Source organism: Capra hircus, chromosome 4 (genome assembly GCF_001704415.2).
Source record: "Capra hircus breed San Clemente chromosome 4, ASM170441v1, whole genome shotgun sequence".
Lineage (NCBI taxonomy): Eukaryota > Metazoa > Chordata > Mammalia > Artiodactyla > Bovidae > Capra > Capra hircus.
This window is the reverse complement of record NC_030811.1, coordinates 81,681,874-81,698,915: the sequence shown is the minus strand read 5'-3', so window position 1 is coordinate 81,698,915 and position 17,042 is coordinate 81,681,874. Positions and strand designations below refer to the sequence as shown.

At 36.3% G+C, this 17,042-nt stretch overlaps 1 protein-coding gene across 6 annotated transcripts in view; it reads left to right on the top strand.

The window, feature by feature from the left end:
* Nucleotides 1-17,042, top strand: part of CACNA2D1 (calcium voltage-gated channel auxiliary subunit alpha2delta 1) — a 535,456-nt gene that overhangs the window by 502,358 nt on the left and 16,056 nt on the right. For all 6 annotated transcript variants that reach the window (XM_018047284.1, XM_018047282.1, XM_018047283.1 and 3 more), the window contains 10 exons: nucleotides 520-606; nucleotides 4,227-4,294; nucleotides 4,654-4,692; nucleotides 6,274-6,345; nucleotides 7,729-7,881; nucleotides 7,967-8,019; nucleotides 9,616-9,671; nucleotides 10,064-10,193; nucleotides 12,197-12,306; nucleotides 13,420-13,502. In XM_018047284.1, coding sequence (XP_017902773.1) covers nucleotides 520-606; nucleotides 4,227-4,294; nucleotides 4,654-4,692; nucleotides 6,274-6,345; nucleotides 7,729-7,881; nucleotides 7,967-8,019; nucleotides 9,616-9,671; nucleotides 10,064-10,193; nucleotides 12,197-12,306; nucleotides 13,420-13,502 — 851 coding nt within the window. The remainder of the gene's footprint in view (nucleotides 1-519; nucleotides 607-4,226; nucleotides 4,295-4,653; nucleotides 4,693-6,273; nucleotides 6,346-7,728; nucleotides 7,882-7,966; nucleotides 8,020-9,615; nucleotides 9,672-10,063; nucleotides 10,194-12,196; nucleotides 12,307-13,419; nucleotides 13,503-17,042) is intronic.

The window sequence follows — 17,042 nt, the reverse complement described above, 5'->3', positions numbered from 1 at the left end:
TCTGTATTTTAAAAACATTCTATTGGGTTGTTTCCCTAAAACTTTCTATTTTAATCCTTCAGCCTTTCTAGAGGTTGGGCTTATTACCGTCATTTTTACAAATGGGGAAACTGAAGTTCAGGGAATTTCAGTTTTTTCCAGGGACATGTATCTTTTACAGCAGTTTCATGCATCTAAGATCAGTCTTTCTGCTTCACTTCAGCAGCCTCCTCAATATTTCAGCAGGTTTCATAATCCAGAGATTTGGTGTGCATCCTTTAGCTTATGAGAGTGATGCAGCCAAGCTAATAAGTCCCATTCCAAAGTCAATTAATGCAGCCAATTCATGGACACTCCAGTTAGCCTGGTACAAAAAGGAAGAAAAGGGAAGAGGAGACCATCCACTCCTTGATAACATATCTATGCTAGAATATTTAAGCAAAATACTGTTTTCCTATATATATTTAAAGAAATAAAGAAATATAATATAATTGGATTTAGCTAGAGCGGTTTGTTTTCCTTTTTTTTTTATTCTTTTAGAAAGTGGACCTGGTGCTTATGAATCAGGCATTATGGTAAGCAAAGCTGTAGAAATTTACATCCAAGGAAAACTTCTTAAACCTGCAGGTAAGTATATATACTATCCACATACACAAGACTGAAATTAAATGTGACCTACTGTTTCTCATATCAACTAGCAGTACTTATCATGAAGGCTATCAATAAGCTTCAACCAAAATACAGTCAAAGACAGGCGAGTGTGAAAAAGAAAATGAGACACAGTTACCTATGAGATTGGGGATAAAATTAAATTGATACTATAAAGAGTTGACAAATTTTTCAAAGAAGTGTGTTTATGTTTATACACGGTTGACACAAATTTATGGAGTCAATTTTATACTATATATCAAAATTCTAAATGTTTGACTGATGTAGCAATCTCACTCTAGAAATCTAACCTATAGAGTATTTCAAATATACAAAAGTAGAGGGAATTCCTTGGCAGTCCGTTGGTTAGGACTTCACGCTTCCACTGCACAGGGCACGGGTCTGATCCCTGACTGGGAAACGAAGATCTCACATGCCATGTAGCAGAGTAGATGTCACCAAGGATGTAAATGTCTATGATATTTTAAACATAAAAAGTTGTTTCCATCATTGAGAAAGATAAATTATGTTATATCTAATTATATATCTGTTAAAAAGTAGGGATCTTTTTTAAAAGCTTAGAATAAAGAATATGGAATTGTTGGTAAACTAAGTCAAGCAAATGCAAACGTTCTTAAAACTGAGCATCCGTGGGAGTTAGAAGTGGGCTAGAGTAAACAGATAAATAAAAGTTAAGGAAAAAAAGTACTATGTAAATCAGTGTTGTTCGAATTCTATAAAGGGTTTAGAAAGACCAGATGGAGAAAGCTGATAAATCCCTTTCTGCTCCTGAGGGCAGTTTTAGCCCTCAGTGGTTCAACCACATAGATTCACTGTCACTCATGCGGTGACCAACGCATTTGCTCCTTCTTCAACTCACGCAGGTGCTTATTTACTCATCTAGCCTTACTTACTCTTTCAGTCTCTCATTCGTGTGCCCTTTCCTACCCACTCACCCGCTCATTTATCCGCACTTTAGCAAACATGCCTTCAGCAGCTACTGCGTGCACTGATTAGGTTAGGGAAGCCCCTTCAAGCTCACCCTGCAAATGACTTCATATTTATAAACCTATTCCTGACACTAGCGATTTTTTAAGCTTATTGTATTAATTGGAAAGGTTGTAGAAAATAAACTATGAATATAAAGAAGTTTATGTAATAGCTTAAGAGCTATTGAACATTAGGTTTCCCTAATGGCCCAGATGATAAAGCATCTGCCCACAATGCGGGTAGATCTGGGTTCAATCCCTGGGTTGGGAAGATCCCCTAGAGAAGGAAATGGCAACCCACTCCAGTACCCTTGCCTGGAAAATCCCATGGACAGGGGAACCTGGTAGGCCTACAGTTCATGGGGTCGCAAAGAGTCAGACACAACTGAGCGACTTCACTTAAGGGCTATTAATATTACTTCTTGATGAAGACATCAAGAAACATATCTCTAATTTTAAAATTATATTCAATTTAATGCTATTTTATAAATTACCTAAATTATCATTAGCAAAATATATATATAGCTAATTAAATGTGTAACCTTTTACATGAATTTGAATCAGCATTCTCAGTGTATCTGCAATTAAATGGATATTCTTTTTTTTAAGAAACTTACATTTGCCTCCTTCAGTTCAGTTCAGTTCAGTTCAGTCTCTCAGTCGTGTCCTACTGTTTGCGACCCCATGAATTGCAGCACGCCAGGCCTCCCTGTCCATCACCTATCCCCGGAGTTCACTCAGACTCACGTCCATCGAGTCAGTGATGCCATCCAGGCATCGCATCCTTTGTCGTCCCCTTCTCCTCCTGCCCCCAATCCCTCCCAGCATCAGAGTCTTTTCCAATGACTCAACTCTTCGCATGAGGTGGCCAAAGTACTGGACCTTCAGCTTTAGCATCATTCCTTCCAAAGAAATCACAGGGCTCATCTCCTTCAGAATGGATTGGTTGGGTCTCCTTGCAGTCCAAGGGACTCTCAAGAGTCTTCTCCAACACCACAGTTCAAAAGCATCAATTCTTCAGCACTCAGCCTTCTTCACAGTCCAACTCTCATATCCATACATGACCACTGGAAAAACCATAGCCTTGACTAGATGGACCTTAGTCGGCAAAGTAATGTCTCTGCTTTTGAATATGCTATTTAGGTTGGTCGTAAGTTTTCTTCCAAGGAGTAAGCGTCTTTTAATTTCATGGCTGCAATCACCATCTGCAGTGATTTTGGAGCCCCAAAAAATAAAGTCTGACACTGTTTCCCCATCTATTTCCCATGAAGTGATGGGACCGGATGCCATGATCTTTGTTTTCTGAATGTTGAGCTTGAAGCCAACTTTTTCACTCTCCTCTTTCACTTTCATCAAGAGGCTTTTTAGTTCCTCTTCACTTTCTGCCATAAGGGTGGTGTCATCTGCATATCCGAGGTTATTGATATTTCTCCCGGCAATCTTGATTCCAGCTTGTGTTTCTTCCAGTCCAGCGTTTCTCATGAGGTACTCTGCATAGAAGTTAAATAAGCAGGGTGACAATATACAGCCTTGACGTACTCCTTTTCCTATTTGGAACCAGTCTGTTGTTTCATGGGCAGTTCTAACTGTTGCTTTCTGACCTGCATACAGATTTCTCTAGAGGCAGCTCAGGTGGTCTGGTATGCCCATCTCTTTCAGAATTTTCCACAGTTTATTGTGATCCACACAGTCAAAGGCCCTGGCATAGTCAAGAAAGCAGAAATAGATGTTTTTCTGAAACTCTCTTGCTTTTTCCATGATCCAGCGGATGTTGGCAATTTGATGTCTGGTTCCTCTGCCTTTTCTAAAACCAGCTTGTACATCAGGAAGTTCACGGTTCACGTACTGCTGAAGCCTGGCTTGGAGAATTTTGAGCATTACTTTACTAGCATGTGAGATGAGTGCAATTGTGCGGTAGTTTGAGCATTCTTCGTCATTGCCTTTCTTTGGGATTGGAATGAAAACTGGCCTTTTCCAGTCCTGTGGCCACTGCTGAGTTTTCCAAATTTGCTGGTGTAGTGAGTGCAGCACTTTCACAGCATCATCTTTCAGGATTTGAAATAGCTCAACTGGAATTCCATCACCTCCAGTAGCTTTGTTCATAGTGATGCTTTCTAAGGCCCACTTGACTTCACATTCCAAGATGTCTGGCTCTAGATGAGTGATCACACCATCGTGATTATCCGGGTCATGAAGATATTTTTTGTACAGTTTTCTGTGCATTCTTGTCACCTCTTAATATCTTCTGCTCCTTTTAGGTCATACCATTTCTGTCCTTTATCGAGCCCATCTTTGCATGAAATGTTCCCTTGATATCTCTTATTTTCTTGAAAAGATCTCTAGTCTTTCCCATTCTGTTCTTTTCCTCATTTCTTTGTATTGATCACTGAAGAAGGCTTTCTTATCTCTTCTTGCTATTCTTTGGAACTCTGCATTCAGATGCTTATATCTTTCCTTTTCTCGTTTGCTTTTCACTTCTCTTCTTTTCACAGCTATTTGTAAACTATTTGCCTCCTTAGAAATTTTCAAATGTGAGAGGAAAGATAAGTGACAATTATGGCTACATTTCTTAAAAATTTTGTGTTAATTTTTCTTTTCATGGTTTTTCAGTTGTTGGAATTAAAATTGATGTAAATTCCTGGATAGAGAATTTCACCAAAACATCAATCAGGGATCCGGTAAGATACTTTTTTTTTAATTCCTATGCTACATTTACTAGTTTCAAAAAATCAAATACAGTGGCAAAATCAACTTTTAATGCTACTACACTGAAGCATAATTATGAATTCCTGTTTTTTTCAGAGATTTTCTTTGTTTAGTCAACCAATAATAAAACTTTTATCAATGTAAGAATTTAAAATGCCCATTTAAATATTTATTGATATTCTCTAATTTATAAAGGTAAAACTAATCATTAGACTATCATTTAATCTTTTATACTAGCTAAATTATTATAATATGGTAATAATTAAATGATATAATTAAAATCCAGTTATTAAGAAAATGTGAGGTGATAATTGTACTTTCTGTCTTTCAGTGTGCGGGTCCAGTTTGTGACTGTAAAAGAAACAGTGATGTAAGAAAACTCTTTAAAATGGAATCTTTAAATACAACTTTTTGTGTTACTCTTTCTAAGACTAATGGTAAAAAAGAAAAATGCAGGAAGTTTTCATCAGATACCAAAATAATATTGTATGGAACTGTGAACTTATTCACTGATGAGAATTTGAGTTATATGCTTTTAATTCCTAAATTTAAACTTTAGAAACATTTAAAAATATTCATTTAAAAGCTGTATCAATACGAACTATATTCTCTGTGGACCCAATTGTGTTAGATTCTTTTGCATATATTTATTTCAGCTTTGTTTCTGACCGTGGTTTCTAACTGAAGCATACTTAATATCAATGCAGTCTTCCCTCATCTTTTGCATTTTATCTGAGTATTTTTGTGCTGTATTTATAGTGGTGAGAAAGTTTCTTTTAACTGAACCTTAGAATTATAAACAGAGTTTAACTTGCCTGGATTGGATTCTATCACTTCCATTTTTGTTTGAGAAATTGAAAAAGCTAATATGAACCTTTTGTTTACAGTTTAAGATGTTGTACGAATGATACTAGATAAGTTACGCCTGGAGAAGGAAATGGCAACCCACTCCAGTATTCTTGCCTGGAAAATCCCATATACAGCGGAGCATGGTAGGCCACTGTCCATGGGGTCACAAAGAGTCGGACACGACTGAGCAACTTCACTTCACTTCTTCATACTCAATAAGAATTCCCCTATTTTCTTTGAGTCCTCGTATGTATGTCTAAATGTTTCCAAGGGAAGCAGGAGTTTCGTATTGTTTTATCACTGCTAAATCTTGAGAAGCCATAAGCCAGTAATTTTAATTATTATTGTAACATTCATTTTACATAGACTATGTATCAGCTGTTTTTAGAGCAAAGGTTTTAGCAAGCTTCTTCCGTATTAGGAAAACAGAATGTATTATGTCCTGAATTCTGAAAACAATGCTTTTAATTGTAATTTCATATGGTAAAACTATTAAATTGATTCATGTATTTAAGCATAATTTAAACTGGGAACATTTTAGGATATATGATTACATTTCCTTAAAAGCATTTTTTTCTCTTGATTCTTGCTTTTACATCCCAAATTACCCAAATATTTTTAATATAAAACAATTACAAATAACCTCATGGTGCTGCTTTTTCTTTTTAAGTCTGTGATGGATAGTGCCCCAAATGGATTTTTTAAAATATCTTTCTTGTCAAAATCTTAAGTACATGTTTAAATATAATAATTTTTAAAAATGATACATTATTAAATATTTGATTTAGCCAGTTTCCTGGTTCATTAAGATGACCACAGAGTGACAAAAGGATTTTTTCTGATTTGTTCTTATGTATTGTTCAGACTGAGTTGACAATTTTAATGGCTGGATGGTGGTGGAATTTCAAGCCCTGATGGTTTGATAGCAATCTATGTACACCCTTATTTCATCAGAATCTCCTGAGCACATACCTTCAAGATAAGATATAGTTATTTAAGCTTTTCTCCTATTTTTATTGTTATAATCGTCTATATAAAATGGAGACATAATGTAACTTAACCTTCCTTAAAAATGTATTAACTGCTATTTTTATTTTGATAGGTAATGGATTGTGTTATTCTAGATGATGGTGGGTTCCTTTTGATGGCAAATCATGATGATTATACTAACCAGGTATGTACCCAAAGTGGGAAGGGGTAGAGTTTCCAAAGTGTGTTTCCTTGATCAACATTATGAAACTCCTCCAAACCACTATGAAAATTGATAACCAAAGTGTTCAATGTAATATAAACCATTAAAAAATACATCCTTAAAATAGTTTTCCTTTTACTTGTTAGTCAGTTTTACTTTCTGGTACTGTTTCTGTTAAAACTTATTTGCTAAAGATTTTAACATGGTATGAACTCTTTTGCTTTTGATTTCTCAGGAATTTAGAAAATTTTCACATATTAGTCTGTTGATAATGTGAGTCTTAATACAAACTGCTTTGAAACAGATGAAGGTTCTAACACCAAATTTGCCAATTGTCAATGTAGGCTCTTTGGTTCATAGAGGATTTTAAACAAAGTAGAATTAATTGCCAAATAATTCCACTTCTGAATTGATATATCTGGCTTCTCTTTAAAAAACAAACAAAAAAATCTCTCAGTCCTGGACTGTTTTCCTAAATGACATTATTTATGGATTGGAATTGATGAGTTCGAGGTTGTCCCTATCAGTTCAGTTCAGTTCAGTCTCTCAGTCGTGTCCGACTCTTTGCAACCCCATGAATCACAGCATGTCAGGCCTCCCTGTCCATCACCATCTCCCGGAGTTCACTCAGACTCACGTCCATTGAGTCAGTGATGCCATCCAGGCATCTCATCCTCTGTCATCCCCTTCTCCCCCTGCCCCCAATCCCTCCCAACATCAGAGTCTTTTCCAATGACTCAACTCTTCGCATGAGGCGGCCAAAGTACTGGAGTTTCAGCTTTAGCATCATTCCTTCCAAAGAAATCCCAGGGCTGATCTCCTTCAGAATGGACTGGTTGGGTCTCCTTGCAGTCCAAGGGACTCTCAAGAGTCTTCTCCAACACCACGCTTCAAAAGCATCAATTCTTCAGCGCTCAGCTTTCTCCACAATCCAACTCTCACATCCATACATGACCACTGGAAAAACCATAGCCTTAACTAGATGGACCTTAGTCGGCACAGTAGTGTCTCTGCTTTTGAATATGCTATCTAGGTTATCCCTATAGACGGGACTTAATCCAGTTCATCACAGTCCTCGCAAGTTTCTTTTTCTAATTTCACCATTTATCTCATTTGATTGTGACTTAGTGCATAGTAAGCTGTCCATTTCTTACACAGATAGCATTGGGAGCCATTCAGTAATGAGAACACCTAATCTCATGGGAGTTCTTTCAAAGTGTCATATACTCATTTATTACTTGCTTTTGTTTTTAAGCTCCTCAGTGGTTTTATTTCAGTTTCTTTGCATCATTTCTTTTCTTTGTACTGATTCAAGTGTTAATAAAGTTTCAAATGTAAGCCAAATAATATTTTTTTCTGTACCAGATTGGAAGGTTTTTTGGAGAGATTGATCCAAGTTTGATGAGACACCTGATTAATATATCAGTTTATGCTTATAACAAGTCTTACGATTATCAGTCGGTGTGTGAGCCAGGAGCTGCACCAAAACAAGGAGCAGGGCATCGCTCAGCATACGTGGTCAGTAATATCCACGCAGCTTCCCATTGTGTCAGAGGGACACTCCGTGGGCATTAGTGTAATACTCTCTTATCCTGTTTTATAGCCATCAATAGCCGACATATTACACATTGGCTGGTGGGCCACTGCTGCTGCCTGGTAAGTCCAAATTTTAGTTTTATTGGTAATGAGAAAAAAGTGTTGTAACATAGGAAATAATTTGATGAAAATGCAGACATGTAGATAATTATTATGGCAACTACATTATTTCCTACAGCACATATTGTTAATGGTCATAAGTGTGCTTTTCTTAAATGATCAGTGTAAAACCATTACAGTTATTCAGCTTTCTCTGTGAAAACAGTTTTATGCAAACTTCTGCCTCTTCAGGCGATTCTTTTATCTATGGATCTGTTGAAATTCTTTTCACTGGTATTTTGTGTTTATATTGTACTCAGTCCTTAAATTTTAGGCATCACATTGATCTATAAAAATTTACTAGTTATTGTCTTAAATACCCATGTTAAATATCTTCATCCATCAGATTCATGATATGATGACTTCTCTTTCTACTTCTTCACTCTTCATACAAAGGCTGGCCTCATTTTAGAGGCACCATATTCCTGAAACGGATCTAATTCTTTCTTTTCACTGGTTCTACCCTTCCTCCCATTTCCCCTCTACCTATATCCTGCCACCAATGAAAAGAAGACTTTTAAATTGCTTATTGAGGCACTGTGGAAAGTCTGGGAGATCAAATTTGTCATTGTTTGGGTCTGGTCAGTCAAGTAACTAATCCTCCTGTTATGTCTGGGTCCCTTCCCTCCCTTCCTCCCTGTTTCTCTTTTGTATCGTTACCTTGCTGTATTGTGTAAGTTTTGTTCCATGTAGATTAATATATAATGTTCACTTGATTTTGAGGCTTTCCCAGCTAAAATTAAATGATTATGCCATTTTATTAAAGTAGCAAAGATTTTAGATTAAAAATCTGATTTCTCAAAAATTATGAAGAATGGAACAATGATACTTTCTGTTGTAAAATGCTATTTAGATGGGCTTTACAAAGGTTTTCTACATCTCATAGTCATCCTGAAATATTTGATTGTTTTTATGCTATTTTCTGGCCAGAAAATCCCTCCTCCTCAACTTCCCCTTCCCTTCTCCCCACTTTTAACTAAACTCAGTTCCAGATGAGTTTTTACCAGTATTTGGCTCAATTGTCATTTATTGTAAAACTGAAATGTGCCATATGTCCTGTATTAAATAGGTATATTTTATTTCATGAATCCCACGTTATGGATTTTATTTTATGCTGCCTTAAATAGTTAATAAACCCATGGTACACAGTCATTTTTGTTTTGTGGTGTTTTTTCCCTACCATACAGCTTCAATATCTAAAATAAGGATAAAATCTTGAATGTCAAAACTATGCACTAAAATGATGACATTCTCCCTAGAGTTATCAGTTCTCCTCACTCAGATTTTATATTAGGTATCTTCACACTTTGTGTGTCCTTCACAGGGTCCTGAGGACAACTGACTTCATGACTTCTTTTACAGAAAGAAATTTACAATGTCTTATATAATTTAAAAAACACTTCTATAAAAATGCTTGCAAACTCTCAGTTTTTCCAGAAAGATGAAAAAAGGAATATGTTTATGTGTACATGCAAAAATACTCTGGTTTTTATGATATAATTTATAAAATAAAACACCTAGCTTTTTATCAATAGTTTTTTTGTATTTAAAATTTAGGTCTATTCTACAGCAGTTTCTCTTGAGTTTGACCTTTCCACGACTTCTTGAGGCAGGTATGTAATAGCTCAGATGCTATCATAATAACTTAAAATTTTCTTTTTGGGTGTGCTGAGTTCAAATTCAGAGAGAGAGAGAAAGTGTGTGTGTGAGAGAGAGAGAGATTGACCATTTAACACTTTTGTAGGTTACATTCTTTTTGTCACAACTTTCCTAATGCCTTAGAAACATTCCTAGGTCACATTGATTTCTGTTTTGTAGCTGTTATATATTCAAATTGATTTATTCTAATGATAGTTATTGGGTACCTTTAGGCGCTGCCACTATACCAAACGGAGGAACTAGCCAATTATGGTGCCTGCCCTTATACTGATTGATTTGTTTTGCTCTTTGAGAAATGGAGGCTCTGGGAGACCCCTCATAATAATGGTCTTTGTTTTCCCCACAGTTGAGATGGAAGATGATGACTTTACGGCCTCTCTGTCAAAGCAGAGTTGCATTACTGAACAAACTCAATATTTTTTCGATAACGATAGTAAATCATTTAGTGGTGTATTAGATTGTGGAAACTGTTCCAGGTAATTCGTTTCTTCAATTCTGGACTAGTCTTGTTTCCCTAAGAAATTGTACTCACTTTTATAATCATTACAGAAAATAACAGCGATTGTCATTTGAGTGAGAGAGAGATGAGTAACTACTTTACGTTGAAAACATCACAGATCTTCAGTTTCTCTGAAGGTTTTTAACGTTAATTCTGACTTCAATAAGTTGTAATTCCTTCAACTGATTTTAGTAATTGTGTAATCAAGAAAATTATACCCACTTTTAGGCAGAATATAAAGGAATTTGTATTTTGTCTAAAAGAATCCATATTAAATTTTTTCTAATGTAGAGATAGTTTCAGAAATGATATTAATTTTGATAAGATTAGAATTATACTTACTAAACAGGTTAACAGACATATCCTTGGGTGGGAAATTGTTTTAGTTGTTGTGTTCACTTATCTTTGATTTGAAACTGAAAAAACTAAGAACATATTTCCTGAAGTCAAAATCAGTGTTGCTCACCACTGTCCATAAGACACTTTGAAAAATTTTTGGAAGAAATGGAAAATTTTATTTTATTTGTATCAAGAGAAAGAACGAATGGCAAGGTGGAGATTTTTGAAGTTTTGAGAGGAAAGGGATAATCTATGTCACAGTATCCCTGAGAACAGAGCAGGAAGGCAGAGTTGGAATACTTTGTTTTTAGTAACTGAGGACAGCTTATTCTAGAAGAAGTGTTAACAGAGAGAAGAGGAAACATGAGGAGGTGAGGTAATCTGAGCAGGTGACAGGGCAGGAACAGTTGGTCGCTAGGGAATTTGGAAAAGAAGTTTAAAACAGGCCTTTTTTAAAAAAAGTATTTTCAGGAAGGGGTTAACTGCAACGAGCACAAATTTTTAATCGATGTGGTCAGTATGCTTTTATGACTTACTTTATTAAACCTCCATGTCCTAGGAGGAGGTGGAGGGTATGCAGAGGAGAGGAAAGGGGTGGAGTCAGGCATGTAATCAGCAAAAAGTAGACCGTCTTGTTTAGAGATTAGCATATCAGAACCTCACTTTCAGAAAATAGAACTGTGGCAAGTTAAGTGGATTTATCAGTTTAGAGTCTTCTGTCTTTCATTAATTGATGTCCAAGAGTAGCAATGTATACTTTAAAAATGACTAAGTTAAACTGTAATGTAAAGACCAGTATAATAAGTTGAACCACGGTTACTTTTGATTTGCTCTGTGCTTGTGTCCCAACTTAAATAGGTTAAGAAAAAAAGAAAACCTCACTTCCTTGAAAAATCAATTACTCTTTAACAACAGACCTACATTTTTATTGTGAAAGGTAACAGCTTAAGATGTGGGGGAAAAAAAACACTACATGAAATTCAAAGCCCTTAATTCTGTCTAGACCTGTGTTGTCCTAATTCAGTAGTAACCAGCTACAGATGGCAATTTCTGTTATCTAGTCATTAGTCATTGCAACTAATTAATATTATAGTTTCGTACCTCAGTAACACTAGTCACCATTTCGGGTGCTCAATATAGCATCCTGTGGCAAGCATTTGTCTACTATATTGGTTAAAGTGGACGGCATTTCTATCTTCACAGAAAGTTTGTTTAATACCCCGATCTAGACTTCAGCCTATCATGAGCTTGGGCAAATGCTGAGTCATTTTACACTCCTAGTTTCCTTCACTGTAAAATAAGGCACCTCTGGGACATTTTCAGTGATAAATACCACACTTCCTTAAACATGTAAAATAAAACATTTCTTACAACTCTAAACAACAGAGTGGTACTTATTTTGCATTGAGGTTTATCGCTTAAGAAACATCTCCTGTTGGAATTTTTTTTAGTATTTATTTGAGAGATAATATGTCCATGTTAATCCTTCTCTTCAGAAATCATTCTCATTCAGTTTTACTGTTTATGCATGTGATGCCTTGTTTCAAAAGTCTTCTTTTCTTTCTTTTTAATACGTAACAGTCTTTGAAAACTATTTTTTTCTCAAATGACATTTTCTCTAATCTTTTATGTATTCTACAGAATCTTCCATGTAGAAAAACTTATGAACACCAACTTAATATTCATAATGGTTGAGAGCAAGGGAACTTGTCCCTGTGACACACGGTTGCTCATACAAGCAGAGCAGACTTGTATCCTTTCACGTTGGAGAGGTTGGGAATGAAAATTCCATCTTAAAGCCATGCATTTTTAACCACATCGCATTGCTCGTGCCCAGAAAGAGAAAAATACCGCAGAGTGCTGAGATCACCTCACAGAGGCGGCATGGACCCTTCACACAAAATTTCATCTGGATGTCAAGACTCATGATGCTACACGTGCACTCAGAGAAGGCGAGAGGCTTCTTACTTGCACAGTGAGTCTTTGTGGAGAGAGCAGTGCAGATTCCCAAGGACCTCTGAAAATGGCTAGAGAGCATCAGGGAATACCTGGCTTGGGGCTGGTGGTAGTTGGGAGGATGCTGGGTTTCTGCCAGTGCTCCCTGGGGCTTGTTGGCCCAAACTTCCACACGGTGCCAGATGAGGGAGTACTCGTCAGCTCGCCCAGGTATAGGACAGAAGGGAAAAAGGGTCTGCTGTGCCTTGAAAGCTGTCAACAGCCAGTCATCATTAATGGAGTTGGATGCGGTCTGTACCCACAAGAGAATACTATTCAGCCTTTCAGAGAAGGTAAGCCCTGTCATACGCTACAGCTGCAGTGGCAGCAGTGCTAAAACTACTTCTGCGGGCAAATATGCTAAGTAACAGTGCAGTGACTCACCAAGCATTACAGGCTGAGTTTTGGTAGACTGCCTCTGGCTTTTGCTGTTTCTGGGAAGACAGTCCTCCCATATGTTATGTTTGGAATGGACGTTTATTACTAGAATCAGTTTCTGTTTCCGTCTTGCTGAATAGGAGGCACCAAGGTCCTCTGTTATGGTCTTATGTGAATGACTCCGTCTTACAGGTGCATCATTTGCACATTTCAGCCGCTTATATTCTACAAATATTTACCGAGTGCTTTCTTGTGCCAGCAACCATGCTGTGTACAGCACAGAAAAAAAGTTGATTTCTTCACACAGTCCCTAGGCTAACAAAAGAAAATTTGTGGCCGTTTAGTTCCTTAAATCCTATAGTAGCGTACGGTACTAGAATAATGTCATAGGTTTCTCCTGCTTGCTTTGAGAAATAAATATATGGCATTATATTTTTTCAGTTCTGTGGGGGGGAACAAGTAACTTTATATCCCTTAACAAGTCTTTTTAGCTGATGGTCCAGATCCTTGTGATATGGTGAAGCAACCCAGATACCGAAAAGGGCCTGATGTCTGCTTTGATAACAATGCTTTGGTAAGTGTGTCCAAAGAATTTCAGGGGACAAATTACAGCTTTAATTCCAACATAATGTCTTAACCATAGTATTTCTCATTAACATGACATACTTGCTGGTATATAGATTTTTCATTTCAGTATTTTTTCATGGTTAGCATAAGCTTAACAGTTGCTTCTTCTATCTATCTGTCCTTTCCACAGAAATTGTACTTTCAAACACAATGCCAGTTTACTAATGTTCCAAGATCATAAATCTAATGATTTTAAAGGCTTTCTAATAAATAGTAACTGACAGTAAATATTATTAATAGTATATGAGTTGCCTACCTTCATTTATATTCCAATCTTGAAGATAGTTTTTATTATAGTATTTTATTAATTTGTTTAGTCTTCATTCAGTATATTTAAAAACTTGTTAAATCGCTATTGTCCCCTTATTTTGTAATTCTACTTTTTTACTTGGTTTCTAATTCTATCACCTATTAGCTTTGTATTATTTTTCTTAACTACTTTTTATATTGTTTGAAATTAGACTAGGTTAGTAACACAGGATTAAGTTGACAAAATTTTACACACCATATTTAATGTATGTTATCTGAGATGAGCAGTCCTTTTCCTATAGGTTAGCTGTCTTCCTTTCATAAGCACTATTCAGACTACTATATATATAAGTAGCTTTATACTTTTCAAATTATTTTAATTTTTTAATACGCTTTATTCTGAATCAAACCCCATATTTAAGGTGCTCACTACTTATAAAAACTAAACTTCTTTAATATTTCTCAGTTCTCCAGTCTTCATGTCTCTTTGCATGAAGGTTTGCAAACAAAGCATTACCATCTTAGGAAATGCTTATTCTAAAAATATGTCAAATCATTTATTCAGTAATATGCATTTCTAGAAGTTATTTATTTAGAACTGATTTACCTATTGTGTTGCTGAGGGTCGGACACGACTGAGTGACTTCACTTTCACTTTTACACTTTCTTGCATTGGAGAAGGAAATGGCACCCCACTCCAGTGTTCTTGCCTGGAGAATCCCAAGGACGGGGGAGCCTGGTGGGCTGCCGTCTATGGGATTGCACAGAGTCGGACACGACTGAAGCGACTTAGCAGCAGCAGCAGCAGTACCTATTGTGCACTTATTTACTCAAATACACATAACCACATTTGTTTCAGAAAAGATTAAGAATTTCTATAGATAAATATTATGTAAGTAGATAATACAGATTAAAAGCAGAATAGGAAGTAAAATTAGTGATGGGGAATAAGGGTAAAAATGCAAAATGTTTTAGCCACTAAATCCTTTTACCTCCATAAGGACTGTTGATCAGTTCCTCTTTGAAGGGGAAAACTGATTCAAAGTTAGAGCTACTTGACTTTTTCCTCTTTTACAGTGAGGCTTAAGTAAGACCCAGATTTAAGGACTCTTTTGTTCTGCCTGCTCTACCTTAAGGAGTTTTGCTGCATCAGATTATTCCCCAAATAATGTTATTTTTGGACCCAAGGCTAGTGTCACTCATTAGGGAAAATTCACTTGTCAACTATTTGTCACCAAAGACATTAAATTTACTCAGGTGCACTTCCAAGATCATATAAAAACCTATCACCCAAAATATTTTCACCGTCAGAAACTGTATTTTTTGATCACGACAAAAGGAAGATTTTACAAAGACAGAAATTTCCAATATTAAAGTTCCTATAAATTGTAAAATGGATTGTGTGTGAAAGTACGACTCTTGCTCAGTAGCTTAATGTGCTAATAATGCCTTGTGTTTTTTTAGCCACTGGAATATTTTGGTAATGCTTATTTGCAATGGTCACTGTGAATCTGCTCTGAATGGAGGCTCACATAAACTGCTAACTGCCAGCAAACTGCATGAAATCTCATCTTGTATGTCTTCTTTTCTGTGTTTTCTTTCCTTTTCCTGTACTTGCTACTTTGCCCGTTATTAATAGGATCAACTTATATGCACAACGAGTCGTGCCTGTACCATGATGTCAGCTCCTATCTTCATTTTACTGCAAGTTTTCATGTGGTGTGGATGGTCAGTCACTTTCTCTAATTTTTCTTTTTGTGTTTGGCTTGAAATTTAAAAAAGTAATCCATATCCCTAAATCCACTACAATAAATGTCTGGAAGCCAGGTTATTAAAATGCCAGTAGTAATGTTGTTTTGTAAATAACAATGTTCAAATATTACACATTTCTAATCCTGAATAGAGCATATCACTTTCCTATATTTAGTTAAAGATCAGTAATGTCTCTTACAGGAAGAGCCCCTGGAGAAGGGAATGGCACCCCACTCCAGTATTCTTACCTGGAAATGTTTCTTAAGATTTTACTAAAGGTTATGTCAATGTGGAAAAAAAGTATACACTCTTCCCAATGTCTTACTTAAGAGAAATATGCTAAGGACAATTATTAGAGACGGTCATAAGTTTTGTTTCAAAAGTTGCTAACAAAATTAATGAAAGATTTCAGTTTTATCAAGCATTATTCAGTACCTTCTAAGCTCATTATCCTAATTTTTCCCTTCCTATGTAAATGGATATTGTCTAAACAGCATTTCTTTAGATATTGATGTTCTTAGTGAAATAGTTTAGTATCACTATTTCTAAGTTAATTTTTCTTACTATTATTTACATTATCTAGGCTAGGATTATCATTATTTGTCATTTTCTGACGAATTTCTGAATTACATACTCAGTCCGACTGAATAGATATCTTAGGGCCTGAGTTTATAGTCAGAGTTCCATTACAGTCTCTTTTCTTTTTTGATGTTTTGGAATCCTGACTGTTGTAACCAGACAGCATTTGTTAGGTTCTTCCTTCATTGCTGTCCAGGCAGTCTTTGGTTAGGAAACCACTAGATGGAGATGTGGCCATTACTGAAGAGTGCGCGCATCAGGAGAGAAAAGTGGGATGGCAGAGGGAGTGTCAGAATGCTCTGGGATAATAAAATAATGCTTTTGAAGATTTAAGTGGTAGAGGAAAACAAAGCAAATCAATAGCATGTACTATTGAGGAAGTTTATTATTTTATGCAAACATAATTGGTAAATACATGTTATTGAGAACATGAAAAATGAATATGTAGAATAAATATGTGTGCATTCATACACATACATTAAACCTACCTCATGATTGAATGTGGTAAGTGTATTAAGGTGCTATGTAGGAAATGATTTGTTAGGGATCTTATTCCTATTAAGAGAGTTATATGTGGTATCTACCTGCGTAAATAATTTTAAATATGCATTTTCTTTGAAGCTGCTGTGGGCGATGTAAGTATGCTGCTGCAAAGTCACTTCAGTCGTGTCCGACTGTGCGACCGCATAGACGGCAGCCCACCAGGCTCCCCCGTCCCTGGGATTCTCCAGGCAAGAACACTGGAGTGGGTTGCTATTTCCTTCTCCAGTGCAGGAAAGTGAAAAGTGAAACTAAAGTCGCTCAGTCGTGTCTGACTCTTTGTGACCCCATGGACTGCAGCCTACCAGGCTCCTCCGTCCATGGGATTTTCCAGTCAAGTGTACTGGAGTGGGGTGCCATTGCCTTC